At 52.3% G+C, this 23,529-nt stretch overlaps 1 protein-coding gene across 1 annotated transcript in view; it reads right to left on the reverse strand.

Moving 5' to 3' along the window:
- Positions 1-18,747, reverse strand: part of MYO5B (myosin VB) — a 145,522-nt gene extending 126,775 nt beyond the window's left edge. Inside the window, exon 1 of the mRNA XM_058044585.1 lies at positions 18,464-18,747. Within this exon, the coding sequence (XP_057900568.1) occupies positions 18,464-18,747 (284 nt within the window). The remainder of the gene's footprint in view (positions 1-18,463) is intronic.
- Between the last annotated feature and the right edge of the window lie 4,782 nt (positions 18,748-23,529).

A 23,529-nucleotide genomic window follows, 5' to 3' on the forward strand; every position in this document is an offset into this window, starting at 1 on the left:
AGCCATGGTGTGCTGCTCCTGCCTTCCCCATTCCCACAACAAAGCCACCCTGGGGTGGGCAAGCAGGACATCCCTGTCCCAAGAGGAGATGTGTGTGCTCACATGAACACTCTCCCTGTGCCACTGGAGCTTCTCTGTATTCCCCAACAGGCACAGGCTCCAGAGGGGGCTGCCACCAAGGGAAGCCTCAGCTCTGCTCTTCCCATATCCCAGGGACACCTCAGCTGTCAGATTTCTGTTCCCACTAACATTCCCTGGCTCGGGCCCAAGGAGCTTTGCCCCAACAGCAGGAAATGCAGCTCCTGCCCAAGGGATGCTTTTCCCTGGGGGAAGGACAGGAGTCACAGTCACACAGCAGCTGATGCCATTGCCTTGAAGCCAGGGTGTCCCATCAGCTCAGCTTCTTACCCTGTTTCAAGGCTTAGTTACCCCTACTCTTACCACCCAAGGTGAGGAAAACATTTATTATTAACTAGAAAAGCAGCAAAACAAATAAAAATACATCTTGAAGTTATAGCAGTTTCAGAGTGCAAGAAGACAAGTCATGAGCTCACTCAAACCAGGGCTAAAGAGTAACTCAAATCCACCTCTACTGAACATTGCTCTGCCACCTTTCTCCCTCCTCTAAGGGATGACCTCATGCTTTGCTAGGTAGATAAATAAAATGAAGAAGAAAAAACTAAACTGAATAAACTTTACATTATTCAAGTTTATTTAGTTGTAAAAGCAAAGTTTTGCCAATCATGCTGAGAGTTCCCAGCTCAGAATGTACAAGACCAAAGGTTTCTGCCCTTTCTGACAAAACAGTCAGTCCCAATAGCTGAGCTCCTTCAAGCTGCAGGGGTCAGTGGTTGGGCAGGAACAGCTGAACTCACGTGGCTTCAGTCACTGCCAGCATGCCCTCATGGTGACCCACAGCACCACCACAGCATGGGCCTGTCCCACAGGGCCTCCAAACCACAGAGCCCCGGGATCATTTGGGCTGGAAAAGCCCTCAGACCATCAAATCCAGTCATTCACAGCACCAGGCCACCACTGACCCGTGTTCCCAGCTGCCACATCCACACAGCTTCTAAATCCCTGCAGGTATGAGGACTCCACCAGTGCCCTGAGCAGCTGGGCCAGGGCTGGGCAGCCCTTTCCACAAAGGAATTTTCCCCAATATCCAGATGCATCAGAAGAGGCCAAGCACACTCATAGATGCACCAGGGATTTGGGAGCCTGTCCAAAGGGGATGTGGTCTATAAAAGGCAGAGAGATGTGTGTTGAAGTGAGGGGAGAACGACTATCTTGTGATGCATCGAACTCAATTTATTGATCGATCAGTCAGCTTAAATAATAGTGTTAACGAACTTCATGCATATTCTGAAATACAGGTTTATGATAGGCTAACAGAGAAAACTCTAACTACACTTTTTGTTTTACTACACCGTTGATTGTTTACACAAAACAAAACCAGTGTTCTCACTGTGATATGAACGGTTCTCAAAACTTCTACATCTGTTCTCAGGGTGCCATCTTTTCTCAGAGAGAGTGTTACACTTGTTATGAGAAGACTGCCTGAGAACTTTATTGTTTATACAATGATGCCTGAAAGAGTCTAATTGTTTTAATTGTTTATAGAAGTCAGGCTGGGAACTGCTTTGGAACTGCTTTGCAACTACCTTTTACTTTTCTCTCAATTGTATGCCTTCATGGCCTTTTTCTTTAAGCCATGCTTGAACAAAACTCCCAACAGATGTGCAGCAGCTCATGTCCCCTCACAGCTGCTCCACCTTCCATCCCACACTGGGGTGAAGCTGGAGGCTGCTGCAAAATTTCCAATTTAGATACTTTATTAAGAAAAAAAAAAAAATCCCAGTTTGGGTCATGGCATAGTGCTGCCACCATGCAGAGGTGCCATCCAGGCCCTCTTCACCCCAGATACCAAACCAGTCTTCACTGCTTCAGTTTCCCTCCTCCCAATGGCACCTCTCACCTCCTGCTCCCTGGTAAGGCAGCAAGGCTGGCTTTTGAGCCCTTATCAGGGCATTTATAAAGGCACTGCCAGAGCACAGCCTCCCACTTCCCAGCTACGGTGCAGATAAGACTCACTTTGTATAAACAAAAATACTCTAGTAAGAGCAGAGACTCAAGTGTGAGAGGGGCATGACCTATCAGAGCATCAGCGAGATGGATTCAGCCGCAGAAAGGCAAATATTTGCTTTACCCTCCTCTCCCCATCCTCCCTGTGTTGTATTTGCAAATCAGGGTCACTTCCAGCGACAGGATGTCCCCTGCATCAGGTTGGAAGAGCAGAGCAGAGCCACACGCCAAGCATCCCTCAGAGCAGGCCCAGCTCAGCCCAGGCCTCACATCCCTCGGCATTTTCCTTGGAGCTTTCAGTCATTGATTTCTGTCACTGCACAGCCCTTGGGGACAAGGCAGGCAGGGACAGCACCCAGGCAATGGCTCCCACTGCCAGAGGGCAGGCACAGATTCTGGCACATTGGGAATTAGGAATTGCTGGCTGGGAGGGCGGGCAGGCCCTGGCCCAGGGTGCCCAGAGCAGCTGTGGCTGCCCCTGGATCCCTGGCAGTGTCCCAGGCCAGGCTGGATGGGGCTCGGAGCAGCCTGGGACAGTGGGAGCTGTCCCTGACCATGGCAGGGGTGGCACTGGATGAACTGTAAGGTCCTTCCCACTCAAACCCTTCAGTGATTCTGCGATTTCCCCACAGAGGGTCTGCAGAAGCCCCAAATTTCCATGCTCCTTCAGCTGCTGGCGTTTCCAGCTGTAGGATTGTGGATCTGAGTTCCAAACTGATGCATTTCAGAGCAGCCACATCGCTCAGGACACGACATGTCCCAGCAGGGCCTTGCCAGGTCTGCAAGGCCAGCCCTGATGGCCACAGCAGTGCAGCGTCTGGGGACAACCTGGCTGCCACCAGCACATCCACAATGCCAGCTCCTGGCTGCCAGCACTGATGTCCCAGTGAAGAATCCCAAGGGACTGCTTTCCACAAAAGCTGTTTTCACAGGAAAGCAGTTTAACCTGCTCAAAAGGCATTTTAGCCCATTCAGAGGGGAGGTTTCCCCTCTGTCCATCTACCAGCAAAGACCTGGGCTTTGTTTCAAAGGAAGCCAGCAAACCTCAGCATATCCACAGCCTGTTTCTAGCCAGGAACTCTGTCTGGGAAAGTTGGGATTTCCCCACACCACCGACACTTCCTTCAGGATTTGCATGTGCAGGAGAAAGCTCACATCTCATTTTGCACTGACACAGGGGAAAATGAGCCACAAATCTCTCTTCATCACAAGATAGAAGAGGTTATTGGCTGGTCTGGTAGTGAGACAGACTGCCACAGTTAATACCATTATCACTCCTAACCTGTGTTTTATTGCTGCAGCAAATTTATCCCCAGTGTCTTACAAGCAGTCTGCAGGAATAAAATGCAAGAGACATCCCCCAAAACTGCTTAAATCCCCCAAATTATGGGGGGTTTGTGAGCCTGTGGAAGGGATGTTCAACACAAGCAGAGAGATCAGCAGCCGCTGACCCCACCCAAGTGTGAAAAATATGTATTTTATTATTGATTTTTTCACAAATATTAAAAAGAATATTATATATGTGTTATGGTAGAAAGTTATGCTGTATTAATTTTTTTAATAGTGTGTTCAATATAGTTTTAGGTTATAACATAATGTTAAAATAGAAATTATGTATGTGGGGTATTTTTTAAAGAAAGGAATGAGGTACTTGTACCCGATAGCAGCCACAGGACACCTAAATCTTTCAGAGAAAGAGAATTTATTGCTCCATTATCAGAAGAAAGTAACTTCTTCCTGCCTTGCTCAGCCCTGAAGACACCATTAGGATTCAGAGGAAGAAGCTGACACTGATCAGACAAAATCCTGCGTTTGAATGGAATTTATGCATCATGTATCAGGTGTATGAATATGCAACAGGCTGTTGTTGTTAAGGGTTAATCCTCTGTTAACATGCGTCCTTTATTGGGCTTATTTTGCCCAGAAAGAGGTACCCAGACTGTCTGTAACTTTTTGATTTTTGTCTCGTATTGTCCTTAATCCCAATTGTCCAAATTCTTATTCCTCTGATTATATTACTAATATAATAACCATTTCATTACTATTAAACTGTTTAAATTTTAAACACAAGTGGTTGGCATTTTTCTCACAGGCAGCTCAGGGGGCTGACAGCACCCTCACAGCCCTGAAGGCCCCAGCTGGGAGGGACAGCGAGGGACAGAGTGCAGGACAGGACACCACCCCAGCACCAGCAGTGTTTGGCTACTGGAAGGACACACAGCCCCTGCAGAGACCCTCCAGGATCTCAGGTGTCACTCCAGCCCCACAGACACTCAGGGCTGGTGTAGTGGCCAAGGGCACCGCTGCATTTTCACACCCACACTCAGCTCAGCCCGGGTTTGTGGCACCAAGGACACAGCACCCACCCCCTCACTGCTGGTTTGTGCCAGAGCACAGCACCCACACAGCACCCACAGGGGCTTCAGCTTTCCCCGAGCTCTGCCTCCAAAAGGGTGGGAAAAGCTGTGTCTTTAACTGTTTTTAACTGGCCTGCTTCCATCCAACAACTTAAACATCCTTAATGCATCCCAGCCATCCAACACAGGCCCTGCACAGGCACTGCAGCTCCCAAGAGATTGCTCCAAGCATCAGTCATGGGCAAGTGTGTTAACAGAGCAGCCAGCTTTCAAATCAGACATTAATTATGTACAAAGCCTGTAAGAGACGAGGGTCAGTGCTGTTTATGGGGTTAAAGCAGGTAAGGCAGATGCAGCCAGAGCGTCTTCCATCTGCTGGCGTGTTTCAAAAGCTCTTCAGCTTTCAAAATATGAGCTCTGCTTCAGCTCTGAACTGATTTGCTCTGCCCTGACTTGAAAAAATTACATTTGTTTTGTGTGAACAGGAGGAGAGAAGCCAAGTCCTTCCAAAGTGGCCTTTTCCCTTCCCAGACAAATTAACTGTTATTGAAATTTAGCCCCACGCCAGGACAGGTTTGTCCAGATCCCAGGCACATTTCAGCTGTTCCCAGCTTTCCAGCTGCTTCCCAGGCAGGTGAGAGGGATCAGGGAGGAAACCCTCCTGCCCAGCCCGAGCCTGGCCATGGCTCCAGAGCCCCCCAAACCTCACAGGAGCTCTGGGCATCCAGCACCCACTGCTAATGCTGCAGAAATTCCTCCTGAGTCTCTCAGGGGCAGCTCAGAGTTCAGAGCCCCCAGTGACCAACTCAGGCACCCAGAGGGGTGTGTAGAGGAAATTAATTTATCTAGACAAGCGTCAGGGTTGCGTCTTTTCCAGCCATCTCTGTAACTGCACCTAAAAGCAGTATTTATCAACAGGGATGCATCTAAAACATGTCAGTCTACGGCTCTGAAGCTTGGAGGCAGAAGAAACAAGATTTTAACCCGAGGAAGGTGCTAACTTGCTCGGTGAAGATACTTGAAGTTTATTTCTAAGCTTCAAGTCACATTATAATGTGGCTCTTTAAAGAAGAGCTTTTGGGGAGCAGCTCAGAAAACAAGAGTGGATTGTGTCCTGTGGAAGGAGAGCAGTGGAATCCTGCCTGGAGGCAAAAGCAGAGCATTAAAAAACACCTACACCCGAATGATCACACAAAAGTGAAAACAACAACAAAGGCTGAAGACTTGGACCCCCTTCCAGAAAACAGCAGCAGTTCCAGCACACCCCTAGGGTGGACTTTTTGCCACAAAACGCTGCCCATGCAGCACAGCTCCCCTTCCCCTTTTCAGATGGGCTCTGACATTGCTCCATCAGCTTGGACATTCACTCCAGGACCTTGCAATATCGTGTGTCTGCATTTCAGCAGCCCCTTGCACACTGCTACATCATTAATTTAGCTGCAACATGGAAGTGAGACCAAAGTGTTGTTGCCATACTTCAGGAGGATTACAGAACTGTTTTTAATAAGGGTTTTAATAAGCTCTAAGCAGAGTAAGTTGCTTTTGCTCAGCTCACATGGCTGCAAAGATAAAACCTTGCACAAAGCAACAGCCACAAGCTGCTTGACAGAACTTGCAGCGCTAAAAATTACGGAGTTACCTCTTAAAAGAATGTTCTCCTTTGTTGCCTTTGAAGTAAAAGTTTATACGCTACAAACTCAGGTTTGGCTATCTCGCAGCTTTACAACATCACAGAGCTGCACCTCTGCAGTTTCTGTTTGGTTTTGGCCAGACACTTGCAGGATGAGGAATGAGCAACATTGAAGGTTTGGAGCACAAGAAAAACACTTAAATCTTGCTTTGTGAACTAATATTCTTTATGTACTTTGGATGCACATCATCAGGTGGGCACCCTCCTGAGCTGGGACACCCAAAATCAATTCCCACACCACATTCTACATCCCCAGCCACTGCTGGTCACCCACAGCTGGACCAGAGCCACAGCTCCCAACACCCTCAGCCACATCCCAAAGGTGACAGGCACCCACAGCACAGGGATGGTCATCTCCAGATAACACACATCTGTTGAAAACCAGTTAGTACCAGTATTATATTTTCCTCAGGAAAAAAAACGTAAACAGAAAAAGAAAACAAGCCCATCCTGAATCTAGGAAAGGGTCAGCACAACAAAATTTAAAATTATAAGTAACTATTAGTTTTTTCCAGTCTGTGAGTGTTTCTCCCTCCCCCACCACTTAGCACAATCTCTATTGTCTGAAAAGCGTTTAACTGGAAGTGGGTCATGTCTCCTGGCATTACTAAATCTTCCCAAATTTCCCCCGATTAGTCAAATGCAATATCCTCCCTGACATCTGAATGATTGAGGTAGTGTGTAATGCCATTTTTCCCCTGAATGAGCCACATCAAAGAGGGTTATAAGCCTAGAGATGGCACGCCAGATAAAAGAGTCGCCAACAGATTGTGCCCAAAATGTTACTGAGGGAAATTAAATCGTTTTGTTGGAAGGGCTGTCCTTTGGAAACACTCAGCCATTAGGACTGAAAGTGGAGAGAGAAGAAACTGCCTTCAGAGCTGCTAGGAGGATGAAACCTCACTGTGAGCTGAGTGGTCCCATTGTTAAAACACTTGTGCACATGGAAAGATTTTCTATCAGCCACAACATCCAGCCTGCTCTTCACACAGAGACATCAAAAACCATCCTGCTGAGAGTTAACAACAGCCTAAATTTGGGCAATACCTCTCAGATAACTGAAAATTACAGCAGGATCCTATCAGACTAGGAAAAAATAAGAAAAAAAAAATGTGAAAAAGCAGTAAACCTGCTACCACAGAAAAAGAAAATACAATTTAATAACTGGGATGTAACAGCAAGCAATCGCTCAGGCATGAGTTATATCCAAAGGGTTCAAAAATCCCACCCTTTGAAGCAGAAGGATGCCAGGAGCTGCTCCAGTGCTGATGTGGGGCTGAGCTCTCTCCTCACAGGAAAAGAGCTGGAGCTTTAAAGACGTGTCAGGTTGGTGATTAGGTGAGATCCGGGCAAAGTTTAGTCAATAACAGCAGGGTTTGTGTTCTGCTGATTTACCTCACGTGACCCCCCAGTGCTGAAACTTTGCACCAGAGCAAAGGCTGGCAGGAGACAGCACATTTTTCAGTCCAAAAAAAAAAAAAAGAGTAATAAATTAAAATAATATTTTAAAAAGAAGGAGAGGGAGAGAGCCTACGGACCTTTTGGCATCGACAAATAGAATGTTCTGCTTCTGAGAACTGGCTTTTTATCCAAAGATAAAAAGTGTGTGGAGCAGAAATCCATATTTTAAAAAAAAAAAAGAAAAAAAAGAGGGGCACTAGAGAGATTCCATTTGGGTGAGAAGAACACAAATGCCTGCTGGTGGACTTTGGGATGCAAACCTGTATTTTGGGTCGAGCAGTGCCTGGGGAGGAAAAGCCTGCTTGCTGTTTTTAGGGAGTGCCAAGTGGTTCGGCCTGGAGCAGCCTCAGCCATGCCCACCTCTTGCAGCACAGAGTGCTGAAAGGGAAATTCAGTCAAGTTTTGCTACTAAGGGTGGTTCAGGCCCACCCTGACCCTCACTGAGGGTCAGTGAGCAGGTGGTTCAGGTCACTCCAAGGCGGTCAGCACTGACCACCGGGCACCTTGGGGACAGTCCCCAGGACTGCCAAAACCCAGGGTGTGAGCACAGCCACCCCTCAGTGCAACAGCAGCGGGGAGGGCAAAGTGCAGAGAGATGAAGATTAGCTCTGACAGCCTCGACTCCGAGTTTATTTTGGCATGGCAAGAGCGCACGAGGCTTCAAAGCAGCTCTGACGAGGAGCAGGGGCCGGGCAGCAGCAGCAGCTGCCCCGGGGCTGAATTCCAGCACCGTCCCTGCCACCGGCTGCACCCAAAGCATCAGCCCTGTAACCCTCACACCAGGGCTCTGCAGAGCTGAGACCTGCATGCTCAAGGCACCTCGATTTTCCTCCTTCCCTCCTGCTTGTTTTTAAATGAAGTGCTTTATTTAGCAGCTCTGCCTCCATCCCCTGCGACGGGGCAGACAAAGCAGCAGCGCTTCTGCAGGGGGAGGAACAGCTCCTCTCCTTGCTGGGGCAGGATCCAAACAAAAACAAAGGCTTTGGAAAGCAGAAGGAAAGTGAAAACAAGCAGAAGGGAGGGGGAGCAACAGATTTCAAACCTGGTGCTTCCAGGGTTTACAGGAGCAAGATAGGAGCTGCTTATCTCTGGCCAGGGCGGTGCAGTACGTGCTGCAGGAGAGCCAAGGGCAGGTCTGTCACCCTGGCACCTCTGCTCCCCAAAAGGCACAGGGAGAAAGGCCCAGCTCAGAGGGGCAGGGAAGGCCCTGCAGACACCCCTGAGGGCAGCTCTGCTCAGCCACAGGTGAGATGTTCACAGGTCACACAGACCTGCCCTCCCTGAGAGCCTTACCATGGTGCTACAGGTTCTGCTCCAGCCAGAACGTGCCTTGTTGGTACCATTACTCACAAGTAATGGTGATAGTGCAGGTGTTCACAATCCAACCCAGCAGGGAATTGCTTTCCTGTCTCCCCTGGCCTTGGAAGAAATCAAAGAGACACCACAAGACATGAGACACTGCCCAAGCAGATAGGCAGCTCTTTATCTCCAATTTCTTTCATTATTTTATTTCTTACCACTAAACATGGTGGTGAAAGAGGAATCAGAAATGCAACAAGCAGGCACCCCACAGCTGTGGGAAGAGCTCGCAAGAGCCACACCAGTATTCCCATACCCACCTTCTGCTATGGAGCAGAACCTTCTCCTCCAACCTGTCTCCAGAGCAGGACACGTGTTCCTAGCAGGGGATGTGGGACCAACCCAAGACCTCAGCAGTCCAGTGCTGCCAGGTGAGAGCCACCTCCAGCTCTCCATGCCCACCCCACCAGGAGGCTGAGTGTCCCTGAACGAGCCCCAGGCCCTGCCCAGGGCAAAGAGCAGCAATACCCACAGCACCCACCTTCCCAGAGCTCACAGTAATTAAGCAGCATCAATCCACGAGGAGTTACTCAGCTTAATTAGATTGGAAATTACACCTTCTGTCATCTCAGCATCCTGGCATCCACTGGCTGCCTTGAGACATGCTTACACCAGCCATGCTCACCTGGGGTGTACCAGCAAGGACCAGCTCCTCAGCAGGCACAGGGATCAGGTATTTTTATTCCTATTTTCTTTCAAAGCCCTTTTCAATTAGCCTCACTTGCTAATACACATGTCAGCAGCCCCAGGTGCTTGCTCACACCCAGCCTGCTTTGGCAGCTGTAGGTTTGCCTGTGCCTCCTGAAACCATCCCTGTGGGGCTTCCAGAACAATCCGGACATGCCCGTGATGCTCTAAAAGCCATCTTCAAACACATCAAGGGTCCTTTTTCCCTTTGAAGAGCAGTGACTGGCTGGGCCACATCCCTGAGGTGTAACCTGCTATTGTGATAGGCAGTGATTCACCCAGGAGACATCCTGCTCCCAGCATGGTTAGCACATGCAGCCAGCTCCCCACAGGCTGCGGCACTTCCAGGAGGGAGCCTGGGCAGTGACTCACCACGGGAAGGGGGAAGGTTTGCACTGGGTGTAAGGGCTCCACCAAGGGAAACTCATCCCTCCATGGGCTGCCCCTGCTCCTTCAGGGTGGGAGCTGGTTGTGGTCTGAAGGGTTGGGCAGCCCACGTGTGGAAAGGATGTTCTCAAGGAACGGCTGAGCTGGAAGCACACGGTGATGGAGACTTGTGGGTGAGAGCCAAGAGAAATATCCAAAAGTCAGAATGGACGTGGGTTTCCCAGAGGAGCAGGCTGCTCGGAGTGGCTGCTCCTGGATCCCTGGCAGTGTCCCAGGCCAGGCTGGATGGGGCTGGGAGCAACCTGGGATAGGGGAAGGTGTCCCTGCCCATGGCAGGGGGTGGACCTGAATGATCCTTGAAGTCCCTCCCAACCCAAACCATTCTGTGATTCCATGACACAGCACACACCTCCCACTGAGGATCCATGGAAGCACCAAGCACCTGGAGCAGCCAGAGGAGGCAAAGCCACCCCAGTGGTGCCGCCACAGGGCCTGAGTGGGAATGTAGAGAGAGGGAGCTGAGGGCTGTACACTAAGGAGGAGGTGAACAGGGTCACAACAGCCTGCCCTGCACCCTAGAGAGCCAGGGAGGGCAGCCAGGGGTGTAGGGGATACAGTGTGGGTAAATGAAGGTGGTATGGAATGTAATCTTATCCCCTAAAGAGTTGCAGCTGAACCAATTACTAAAGATCAGGAGCAGGCCTGATGTTAACAGGCCACACCTGTAGCCAGTCAGAAGAGCGTTATAAAAGAGTGGATTGGTGGGAACTAGAGTCAGTTGGCTGCTGTGAGAAAAAGGAAGAGTTAATGCCTAAAGGAGCTGCCTACAAGAAACATCAAGGAGGTGTGAAACTCTGGCAATATGGAACCCTTGCAATGTACTGATAATAGAACTCCTCCAATATAATGACGGCACAGGGGGGTCACGCAGCACTGCTGCTGATCTGCTGGGACTTCCTGGGGACAAACACAGGGCACTGAAAGCCAGTGCCACAGAAAACTGCTCAGGAAGGGGAAAATTAACAATGAAATCTATAAAAGAACAGTCAGATGGGGTTTGGTTAAAAAATGGCAAAGGATGGTGGCAGAGCAGGCCAGGAGCACAGGCTGCTGGAGGAGCTGCTCCACCATCCCACCCCCTGCACCGTGCCAGGGCTGGCAGTCAGCACCTGCAGGTAATCACTGCCCACAGGGAGGGTTTACACACCTGTGCTGCTCACAGTCCCTACCTGGACGTGTTTAAGTCATTCCTGAGATTCCCAGGTTTCAGTCAGCTGCAGAAGGCTTTTCAGACACGGACAAACCAAGGAGAAAAGGAAAGCACAGCTGGAGAAGGAGTCACATTTCCAGGCTGCAGGCTGTTCCCTGCAGGGATGCTCTTCTCCCAGCCCTCTGGATACCACAGGAAAGGCAAAGGGCAGAAATGCCAAACCCTCAAAAGCTTCATTAGTACACCTGGTGAGTTCACCATGACTCAGACAACACTTTAAGGAGAGCTCACCAAGGAAAGCCCTGTGAAGCCCATCACCCACCAAGCCTGGTCCTTCCCAGCCCTGCCACCACCTCTGGACAGGGCTCTGCTCATCCTTGAAGGCTCAGGCTGAGCCAAAACCCAACAACCCACAAGACGTGTCTGAGAGCAGGCCAGAGGCGTACGAGGACAACAGCTTTACAGCCAGCTTGAGACACAGAAAGCTCACAGGGACCCTTTTTCAGTTTTGATAAGCAGCAAATTCTTCCCTAAAGTGTTCTGCAAACATTTCAGGTGTCTGCCACAGCTTGAGGTTCCTCTGCAACAACAGCAGTAATTTTCCTGACCTGGATTGTAGCTCGCTCTGATGCTCCTTTAGCCACCAGCAAACGCCTCTGTGTGCAGGGAGGGTCAAAGATCAGGCAGCAGCACCACACAAAAACACCAGCTCAGAGCTTCACCTGCCTCACCTGACATTTATTACACCCATGGCTACCTCAGAAAGCCCAAAGTCCACCCTCATGCTCAAGTGGGGCTGCTCCTGTGGATTCCCTGAAGGACAGCCATCACAGTGAGGGAACACTACTCCTGCTTTGGACAGGGCTTCAAATTCATTGCTGTGTAAATTAAAAGTGAAACACATCTAGAACAGCACTGCTTCACAGCAAACTGAGAAGTTTAAACATATCTGTACAGAAACACAGTCGCAAACATACACAGCCTTCTTTCTCGGTCACCAGAAGAGATGCATGAGTTCACATTCAGGGTCATTATTTTCTCTGCCTGGTAATTGGCAGCACGAAAGAACAGCAAAGCAAAAAAAATCCTCCTCTGTAAATACATTCCTCAACAGCAGCCAGGCTGCCTGTAACAAATAACCTCGGATAAACTCCTTCCTGAGGGCAGGAAAGGGCAGGAAGGACTCATCCCACCCAATCCCTTAAGAACGAGCACAGCACCCACTGCTGCTCCCATCCCTCACCCTGGAGTGAGCCCAGCAAATCACTGCAACTTGGGCTTCATGCACTGCGATTTCCACACCGCAGCTTCACACCCTCGGAGCAGAATCAGGGCAGGAATTCTCAGAAACAGATTTTTAGAAGAGCAAGCTGATTCATCCCAGCCAGCAAGAGGGCATGCGGCGGGATCTAGCTAATGAACCCTGCTGCAGCCATTCCCAAGGCTGTGCCCCAGCACCTGCACTCAGCTCTGAGCTCCTTGGCTCAGTGGCTCTCATCTGACCCAAGCACGGGGATTATTAAAGGCACAACTGAGATGAAAAGTTGCACAAACAGAGATGGAAATGGGGTTATTTCTGCAGCACAAATACCCCGGAGCAGCGTGCCCTGTGGTGGGACGTGCACCCGTGGTGCCAGGAGAGCATGGGGTGAACTCTGGCCCTCCGAGGCAGGGAAATGCCCCCAGACCACAATCCCTGAGCTCCCCGGGAGCCAGGTGAGGCCCAGACCCGGTGGGCTGGAGGGTGTTTCAGGCCAGGCTCGGCTCTGTCTGTCTGTCTGTCCCTGTGCCACCGCAGGGAGGCCAAGGGGCCCCGGGCGGCTGCGGTGCTGCCCGTGCCCTTGGCACAGCCCCAGCCTGCAGAGAGCTGGCTGGAGCAATCAGAGTTTACATTTCAATGGTTTTCTCTCTGCCACTGCAGCTCATAATGAGGCAGGCTCAGGAGGAGCCCGGGGATGCCAATGGACCTGGCTCCCTCAGCGAGACAGCCCCATCCTTACATAAAATCCCAGCGTGGCCTCCTAGCTGTCCCTGCCCTCTGTGCTATGACCCACACGTGTTCTCATCGTCTAAATAAAGAAAAAAGAGACCAAAACCTTCATCTGTAACATGCTTTTCCTCACAGGAGCTGCAATGGCAGCAGCAGGAGCTCAGGAGCTCTGCAGCATCGCGTGGATGTCCTGGGATTGAACCCCAAACACTCCCTGCCCCCAGCACTTATTCCCAGAAATTCGTTCTACACAATCCACAGAAAATCTTCTCTCCCCTTCCCTGCTGCTCCTCAGCCCCAAGCCAGCCCACAGGCACACGCTGAGGATGAATCCTCCCCGAGCCTCGCAGGATAAATAATTTTCACGAGGGTTTATGGCAGAAGGTCTGTGGCAATGCATTGACTCAATCAGTGTGTGATCACACTGGCAGCATTCACACACTTTTGAGAAGTTTCTCCCCAGGGTCAGAAACCACCAATTCATTCCAGCTATTTCATTTAATACAACTTTAAGTGAAAACCAGAGTCTTCTACACCCAACACTGGCCATTAGAAGAGGATTTTTTTAATGCATAAAGTCTATAAGAAAATACTTGGCAAACAGCAGCCACTTTGCACAACGAGAGGAAAAAAATAGCATGAAAAATAAATACCCTGGTTTCTTATTTACCCAGAGCTTGCAGACCTTCTGAAGAGCATATCTTGAGCTGCACAACAGCCCAGGAGCAGAGAGACACAGCTTATTCCCTAGCCTGGCAGAAGCCCTATTTTGCATGAGGTTCAGAGGCTATACTTACAAGGACAATTACCATATTTTAAGAAGCACCTTTAAGAGAGCAGAACATCAGAAGCCAAAGCAATTACAGTTGGTTTTGCCATACAGAGAGCCTCACCTTACAATGTAACTAAGGTCAGCCATACAAACAACTCTAATTTCTGGTTTAGTGCTGCAAATCAACCCTGATGATGATGATGGCACCTTCCATGGGGTGACCAGGTCCATCCCTCCTGCCCAGTGCCCAGCCCAGGGCACAGAACAGGCTCAGTTATCCCACACCAGGCTCACACTGGCACTGCCCAGGCTCAGTGATCCCACACCAGGGGCACACTGGCACTGCCCAGGCTGTGATCCCACACCAGGGGCACACTGGCACTGCCCAGGCTCAGTGATCCCACACCAGGGGCACACTGGCACTGCCCAGGCTGTGATCCCACACCAGGGGCACACTGGCACTGCCCAGGCTCAGTGATCCCACACCAGGGGCACACTGGCACTGCCCAGGCTCAGTGATCCCACACCAGGCTCACACTGGCACTGCCCAGGCTCAGTTATCCCACACCAGGCTCACACTGGCACTGCCCAGGCTCAGTTATCCCACACCAGGCTCACACTGGCACTGCCCAGGCTCAGTTATCCCACACCAGGGGCACACTGGCACTGCCCAGGCTGTGATCCCACACCAGGGGCACACTGGCACTGCCCAGGCTCAGTGATCCCACACCAGGGGCACACTGGCACTGCCCAGGCTGTGATCCCACACCAGGGGCACACTGGCACTGCCCAGGCTCAGTGATCCCACACCAGGCTCACACTGGCACTGCCCAGGCTCAGTTATCCCACACCAGGGGCACACTGGCACTGCCCAGGCTCAGTGATCCCACACCAGGGGCACACTGGCACTGCCCAGGCTCAGTGATCCCACACCAGGCTCACACTGGCACTGCCCAGGCTCAGTTATCCCACACCAGGCTCACACTGGCACTGCCCAGGCTCAGTTATCCCACACCAGGCTCACACTGGCACTGCCCAGGCTCAGTTATCCCACACCAGGGGCACACTGGCACTGCCCAGGCTGTGATCCCACACCAGGGGCACACTGGCACTGCCCAGGCTCAGTGATCCCACACCAGGGGCACACTGGCACTGCCCAGGCTCAGTGATCCCACACCAGGGACACACTGGCACTGCCCAGGCTCAGTGATCCCACACCAGGGGCACACTGGCACTGCCCAGGCTGTGATCCCACACCAGGGGCACACTGGCACTGCCCAGGCTCAGTGATCCCACACCAGGGGCACACTGGCACTGCCCAGGCTCAGTGATCCCACACCAGGGGCACACCTGCACAGGCTCGTGGGTTCATGAGCTGCCTCTGCCCCCTGCTCCCGTAAAGAGGATTTGGAAAGTCCCCTGCCCAGCTGCAGTCTTTCTGGGCCTGGCTGTACCTGGGCACATCAGGGCGGTGGCAGGAGCAGGGCCAGCACAAGCAGCCTCAGAAAGTTGTTTCTTGGGCAATGCATAGATTAGGTGAAATTCTCCTATGTCTCCATATGGAACAGGTTTTTGCAGGTTGGAATTGTCTATGCCACCACCTGCTCTGTACCTCTTGCACAGGCTGGTGCATCCTCTGCCACAGAACTCCTTTTCTGCTGCTCAACTCCTGTTTGATTCTGCCATAAAATGAAATCCACAGCCAGAGAATCCCAGAGTGTCCAGGTGAAGCAGTGGCAGTGAGAAGAGAGAATGGTCCCTCCATAACTATTGACCAAAGTGGAGTCCTACACACTTGAAGGTTGGAGCAGTTGTGGATCTACTGTCATGCTCATAATTAGGCAGAGCTATTAATTACTCTGCTTGATGGGGATATTAAACACCAGTCAGCCCTTGAAGTGACACAGGCATCCCATGGAGAAGGCCTCCAGCAGAAGCTCAGAGCTGCTGGTGTTCCCAGGATGGGCTCCTCTCCTGCATAAGTGTCCCCCAGGCCAATCCAACACACCAAACTCATCAGCATGGTGACAAATTTATACACCAAGAAAACTACTACAGATCCCCACAAGGTCCCAGAAAACCTTCTGCAAGCAGCACATGGAAGCTGAGGGCCCTCCACACAACACACACCAGCTCCCACTGCAGTTCAGCAGGAAGGAGACCTGAGAATTCCCACCTGGACGCTCCAAAGTGGCTCCTCAGCAGTTTCTCCCATGCTGGCTCCAGCGGGAGGAGGAATGACTCAGAGGAAGGTGCAGCTGTGGCTATGCCAGCACAGCAGCACCTGTGGGATCAATAGCCTGTGGGATCACTAGTCTGTGGGATCAATGGGCTCTCAGCAAGACAGCTGTACTGTACTGAGCCCGGATCACCTTCCTCCCCCTCCTCTGCTCCCCACAAACAGCCTCACCTGCCAGCAGAGGCCCAGGAGCCTCAGACCTGCCCCTGGGCATCACCCCTGTCCTGGGCATCAGCCCTGCCCACCTGGGCATCCCCCTGTCCTGGGCATCACCCCTGTCCTGGGCATCCCCTCTGTCCCTGGACTGTCCCTCTGCCCCTGGCCATCACCCATGCCCCCCTGGCCATCACCCATGCCCCCCTGGGCATCACCCCTGTCTCCCTGGGCTGTCACCCCTGCATGGAGCTGACCCGCAGGTGAGCCCCAGGACCGAGCCCAACACATCCCCTCTGCCTCGGGGGCTCCACAGCCACCAGCACCACCAGGCTCAGCACCTCCCGGCTGTGGGGTTTGTTGTGGGTTTTGAGCCTTCTTTGATCTTTTTCTTGTGCTCTCAAAGTCACAGGAAACATTTTTCCTGCTGCTTCAAAGGCCAGAGCTGGCACAGGGGCCCCATGCAGCAGACAGCCCAGCAGGACAGCCCTAAATTTCACCATGACTCAGTTGCACAGACAGCCCTTGTGGGCTCCAGCCCCTGGCCCCATCACCTAAAAATCCAGCTGCATCCCTAGAATGTTCCTGCAAAACCGACAGGCAACAGCAGAAGGAGCAGTGCTGAAACGCCTGCTCTCACCAACAAACTTTGTTGTTGTTAAAAATAAACCTAAAGTTAACAACACACACAGGTTGCCACCAAATCCCCACCCCTTTCTCATCAGAAAGTCCCTACACAGCAGAAGGATCCCAAGCAACGCCCCAGGAGGCAGCTCACACCTGCTCAACAGACCAACAGGAGTGTAAACCAGGGCAGCACAAAAAGACAACGCAGGTTAACTACCGCTCATCAAGTCAAAAATCAATTAACCAGGCAGCTTTAATCAGCCCATCAACAGGGATAGCACAGCACTGGGGGCCAGCCCAGGGTTGCTGGCCATCCCATCCATGCACTCATCCTGAGAGGTGCTGTGGTGGGCACGGCAGGGCTGTTCAGCCACAGCTCTACTCCTGCTCCTCTCTGGGTTTTCCAAGGGGAAAAGATGCTCCAAACTTGGCTTTTGAAGTGCTCCCGAGAAGGATGGAGGTCATCCCGCTCACAGACAGCCCAGCTCAGTCCAGCAGGGCCTCTGCAATGCCCACAGGTTCAGAGGAGATCACCGGATCCACCATTCATCCTGCATCCCTTTGATGGCCAAAGGAAAGGTTCGTGGCAGCCCCCGACGTTACATAAAAAGCTGCTGGCAGAACGAGTTACAGGAGCAGAAATCTGCAGCAAAGTTAAGCCCGGGGGACACAAAGTGATTCTGGTGCCAACCTGGCAGCACCTCCACGAGCTGACCACGGCCACAGGGAGAGCCCAAACCGCTAAAACTCCCATTATGACAACAGATGATGCTGACGCTGCCACACAGCACAGCCTTTTCCGAAGCCAAGCGCCGCTCCCGGCGGGTCCCTGCCCGGCGGTACCGATGGTTTTGGCATTCCCGGAGCGCGGCTGCCCCCGAGCAGCCCCGGGAGATGCGGAGCGCGGCGAGAGGGCTCTCTCCCCACCAGCGAGCTCCGAGCCAGGCGGGTCTCGCACTGCCTGCGAGAGCTCTTTCATCGGGACAGGTCAATCGGCACAGGTCTCTCTGGACACAAACTCCCGCGGGGAAAGGGAGCGGAAAGCCCCGAACTGTGTGGGAGGCATCCACAGCCCAAGGGCTGGGGTTACCCGAGTACCCCACAGACACAAAATAACAACAAAAAAAAAAAAAAAAATTAAAACCAGAGCGGAAACTGTTTTTCTAGTCCAGACCTCAGGCTCTGCTTTAAACAGAGCACCTGAGCCTCACAATTACCCCCACGATCGCTTTTTAAGAGCGAGGGAAGCGTGGGGCCAGGCCACCAGCCGTGCCACCAGCCGTGCCACCTTCCCTGGCTGCCATGAGGAAGCGGGCGCGTCCCATCGCGCCCCTGCCAAGGGATCTCATCCAAGACTTGTGGAACAAAAAGGGCTCTGGAAACCGGACACCGCGGAAGCGTTTCGGGGAGTTGGGGCACTCGCTCTGCGCTCCTGTGATTCCGCACCTTCCCGCCCCTCCGGCCCGGGCTTTAGGCATCGAGCAGGGCAGGAATCGAGCAGGGCAGGAATATCCCGGGGGGTCTGGGCAGGCTGGGAGGGTTTTGGCCGCGCAGGTGACGGAGCGCACGGAGGGCGAGGCCGCCGCCGCGACCCACGGGCGAAGTCCGCCCTGCAGCGCGGAGAGCCGGCAGGGTGGAACTCGGGGGGCCCGGGAGGGGCCCGGGAGGGGTCCGGAGGGGTCCGGAGGGGTCCGGGGCCGCGGGGGCACGGCGGCGATGCCGCTCCGCATCCCGCGCACCGGCGGGAAAGTTGCGGGGCCCCTCCCGGGCCGGGAACGGGCCCCCCCCGGGCAGGGGGAGCTCGGAGCGGCGCCCGCAGAGCCCCCCGCGCCCTCCCGCTCACCTTGGTGTAGAGCTGCGCGGCGGACATGGCCGGGGCGGGCGGCGCTAGGCGCGGGGCATGGGGGCGGCGGGCGGCCGGACCGACCGCCGCACGGACACACGGACGCACGGACGCACCGGCGCTCCGACCTTTACACCCGCCGCGGCCGGCCGGGCGCGGGCACGGGAAGCGAAGGGAGCGGCAGCGGCAGGAGGAGGAGGAGAAGGAGAAGAAGGAGGAGGAGGAGGAGGAGGAGGAGGCAGCAGCACCGCTCCGCCTCCGCCGCGCCCCGCTCAGGTATGGGGAGGCTCGGCCCGGCTCCCTTCGGTTTCCTTCGGCTTGGCTTTTATTATTATCATTTCTTTTACTTAAAAAAAAAAAAAAAAAAAAAAAAAAAAAAAAAAAAGAAAAGAAAAGAAAGAAAAATAAAAAAGCTGTTTTTAATAAATATTTTTCTTCCCGGCCGCTTTACCCCGCGGCTCTCGGCATCCCCATCCCTCCCAGCTCCGGCGCCCCCCGGGCAGGGTCCCCCCGGCAGCGCAAGTTGGTGCTGCGTTTGGAAGGGTTTTGCCTTTTATCCATCTCCCTTTCTCACAGAGGAAGAGCAATTAAGCCCCAAGCAGGTGGCCCTTGGTGGTTTTCGGGATCCCCCACGCTTTGAGGAGTGAGGGACGGCATCGCGGCGGTGTCCTTAGCCAGGACACACCTGTTCCCGGGACAGGAGCATTGCCCTCCTGACCCACTGGAAACCAGCTCGAGAAGTGTGCCAGGGATAGGCTTTGCTCTGTCTTCTGCCTGCAGGTGGGCTCGGGGTCCCCCCAGCACCACTGCTCCCGGGCGCTGCTTGTGTGCCGCTCCTACACCGGCGGCAGGAATTCCAACTTCCACGGCAACAGCCAAAAATTGATCCCAGCCCGTCAATCCTGGCCGTGCTGCTTCCCTCCATCCCACGGGAGCACCCTGTTCTGCAATTCATGCTTAGACGGCACTTTCGGAGCCTGGGAAGCAGAATGAAATGCAAAGCGCTCCTAATTAACCACTACTGCTATTCTTTATCATTCGAGGTATTTTGCATATTAACCGAGCAGGCAGCAGCCCGCTCAGCGATCCTGCTCCCTGTCACCGGTGTTTGCGCCGTCACTGGGATCCCTCCCGCCCTGGTTTCGGGCTGTGCCGCTCACAGGCACCCACAGCCTTTCCCCTCAGTGATCACTGGTGGCATCTCACACTCTGCTCCTTGTCCCCTGCGGGATAAAACTCTTCCCCCTGTCACATTTTCCCTCTTCCACCCCAGGGCCTGGCAGGGAGCAGTGCTGATGTGGTGGAAGGACAGCCAGCATTGCAGATACCTCTCTTTTCCAGCTCTGATATCCTTGATGAATAAAAAAAAAAAAAATATTGCAGGTGGCTCTGGGGGGAGTCTGGGAAGGAGGAGGGGAGGGGAGGAAAAAAACTGCACCATGTCTAGAAATTGCCCTGGGAAAATTTGACAGCATAATCCCTGCAAAGCCTCCAAGAGAGCTTAGTCAGGCAAACAAAACTTGCTCCTCTCATTTCATTAAATCAGCTGCGGAAACAAAACGTGGAGCACTGGTGGAATTAGAAGCAAAGCTTTCAGTGAAGTTGGGGTAGCAGTGATAGCCCCGAGGCAAAGCACAGGCATTCCCGTGGAACACCAGCTGGTGTCACATGCAATTCTCCATTAATCTAAAACTTTAATTAAACTCAGAAACTGAAAACCCCAAAATACATACAGAATCCCTGAAGTACATCCTAACTGCTGAGTTGCTGGAAATTGTCTCCTCCAGGAGACAGAAGCTTCTTCCCACTTGGGAATCAAAACTTGTGTAGATCAAATTTAACAGGCACGGGCTCTTAAATAGCAGTTTATGGTAACCCCCCTTGCATTCACATAGAGGGCATTTTGAGGTAAAAATTGACTAAATACCGGGGGTTTTCCCCTTTAAGCACAGCCAGTGGATTCTTTACAAGCACAGGATGGGTTGGAGTTCATTTTAAGGTCCTGCCCTCGTCCCTGTGTTGTAGTGACACATGGAAACCCCAGGAACAGATGGATGGATGGATGGATGGACAGGTGATGGCACAGCCAGTGAGGAGCATCAATTCTGACAGCTCTAAATGTCATCAGAACAGAGCTGGCTGTTGTTAAGTGTGACCCCAGGTCCTGAATTTTTGCATGCAAAGGTGCCCCAGAGACCTCAAATCTGGATTTCACTCCTCCTGTGCCTCACAGAAGCCACCACGTGCCACATCTGGGCACAGTCTGGGCCTGGCAGAGTCACAGTACCCTGGGTGTGGCTGCACAGGCTGTTTCTGCAGCCTGCGTTAAAGTAATGATAAATTATTCCAGGTGATAACGAAATGAATAATTAACATTCCTGCAAATAGATTCTGTCCAGAGCCTGCAGCCCAGCCCCAGGGAGCAGGGACCAAGCCAGCATTGTGCCACAGGGCACGGGGAACCACTCCAGAGCTCATCATCTTGTGTGTGGCCAAAAACACCACCATGGAAAGCCCTGGGGTTGGTATTAAAGTCCTTGTAAGCAGGTGAGCACATGTAGAAAAGTCTTAAAGCCTTGGGAGATGCTGAGGATTCAAACTCTGGAGTGAGTCTGGGATGATGTGATCAGGGACTTGCATTCTCAGCCCTGCCACAGGCAAGTCACCCACACGCTCCACACCTCTGCTCTTCCTCTGTCACCGTGACAAATTTAATTAAAAATACTGGGAAGAATATTTTGCAGAGCCCTGGTACGTGTCTAAGTGAAGAGGCTGTGACTGCCAGGTTTCTAAATGCCACTGGTTCTGTCTCTGTGTGGCTCAGAGCCCTGGTGCAGGGGCAAGCTCCAGCCTGGGCCAGGCTGCTTCCCTCACCAGTGGCGTCCCTGCGCTCCAGGTTTAATAGCTGGTTTGCCTGCAGGATTGCTCACTGGGGCAGGAAATGCCACAGGATTTCAGTAGCAGCAGCTAATGCTCAGGAGGTTCCCAGCACCTGCAAGCCACAATTCCAGCTGTGTTTGGCACCTGCAAGCCACAATTCCAGCTGTGTTTGGCTCATTACTGCCTGGTGACCTGCAAGCCAGAGGTGTAACCTGAGCACTGGCCCCAGGCAGGCAAAGGCACCGCCGAGCTTTGCAGAACGTTCTGCCTGGTGCCCTATTTACCCAGTTTACTGCAAGGAGATCCAAGGAGCTGGGAGAAGATGGAAATCTGCAGGATTAAGGAAACCCTTCACTCTTGAGTCAGAAAATCGTCCTTACTGCATCACTCATCTCTCGGGGGCAGCGAGAAGGAGCCTCTTGAGGAGGCTCTGACCCAGCCAGCCTCACCAGTTGTTCTGGACCAACCTGAATCCTGTAAAGCTCTTGGCAGCAAAGGGCTCAGCGCCAGCAACACGCTCACCCACCAACAGCTTTGTCTCAGGAGAGTTTAGCTGCCCGTTATCCTGTGGGAATTCACTCCTGCTGAAGGCAAACTTCTTTTAATCTTGTGCAGACCTCATGTTCGATGCAGAGGAAATTTGCCTCCAGGAGCAGGAGCTCAGACACTCTATAAATGTTTGATAGCTCTGACCACCTCTTCTGAGTTATTATTTTATTAGAAAAGGAGATTTATTATGGTTCTGGATGACTTGAATTCACAAAGCTCACCAGTGTGGTATTTTTTTTATCTCTCATATCGAGTGTACCCAACAAATGTCACAGCCTTTAATAACATGCTTTAATTAATCCTGGAATTCTGGATGTGCTATTATCTTCATTTTTCAAAGGGAGGTCACAATAGTAAAGGAAAATCTACATTGCTTGCACGGGCTACTCCAGGAGTCTGCGGCAGACCAGGAAATTAATCTCTTAATCATTCTGCCAATTTGACTCCGTGGTGGGAGCACAGACCTGTGACTACCTCAGCTCTCTGCACTAATGAAACTATTTCCTTTATCTGGGATGGCCTTTCCCACCAGCAAAACAGGACAGCTCTGATGTCCCCTGTGCAGTTTTTGGAGATGGCTGCTGAAAAGGGCTCGATGTCCTGGCCACCAGCCTACCTCTCCCAGCCCGAAGCTTCACCTTTCTGGAAGCTTCCTTCCTCAGTACCTGTAGGACAATCCCTGTTTGGATCTGGGGAATCCAAGGAACAAGCCTTGAGAGGCACTGCTCTGGTCTGTCTGGCTTCCTGCCAGGATGGAAACAGTTCCAGTGTCTCTCTCCCACCTGGTGACTCAGGAAGTTTTGTTTGTAAGTAAGGAAGTTTTTGGGTGAAAAAGCAGGAGCTGGAGGAAAGATGGCAGAAGCTGAAAGGCTGAAGGAGAGAGAAACACCTGCAGATAAGCAGCAGCAGCAGCAGCAAAGACTCATATGGAAAAATGAAAAAAGAACATAAAACATTTCCAAATACCACGAAGTCTGTGAGCAGGAAAGGATCAGAGGTTTTACATGGGTTCTTCACTCCCCTCCTCTGAACAGGACAGAGGAAAAACTAAAGAAATCCATAGCAAGGAGCAGGTCAGGGGCAGCCCCGTGGGGAGCAGCTGGGTCACCCCTAGCCATGCTCCTCGTGTACCCACTGCTCCTCCTGCAGCAGGGCCAGGCTGGTGTGGGGACAGAGCGGCCAGCGAGGTGTCCCTGCTCCCCACTGCCACCAGCACCTCCCTGGGGACATCCAGCCAGCT

The sequence above is a fragment of the Melospiza georgiana genome, chromosome Z (assembly GCF_028018845.1).
Source record: "Melospiza georgiana isolate bMelGeo1 chromosome Z, bMelGeo1.pri, whole genome shotgun sequence".
Taxonomy (NCBI): Eukaryota; Metazoa; Chordata; class Aves; order Passeriformes; family Passerellidae; genus Melospiza; species Melospiza georgiana.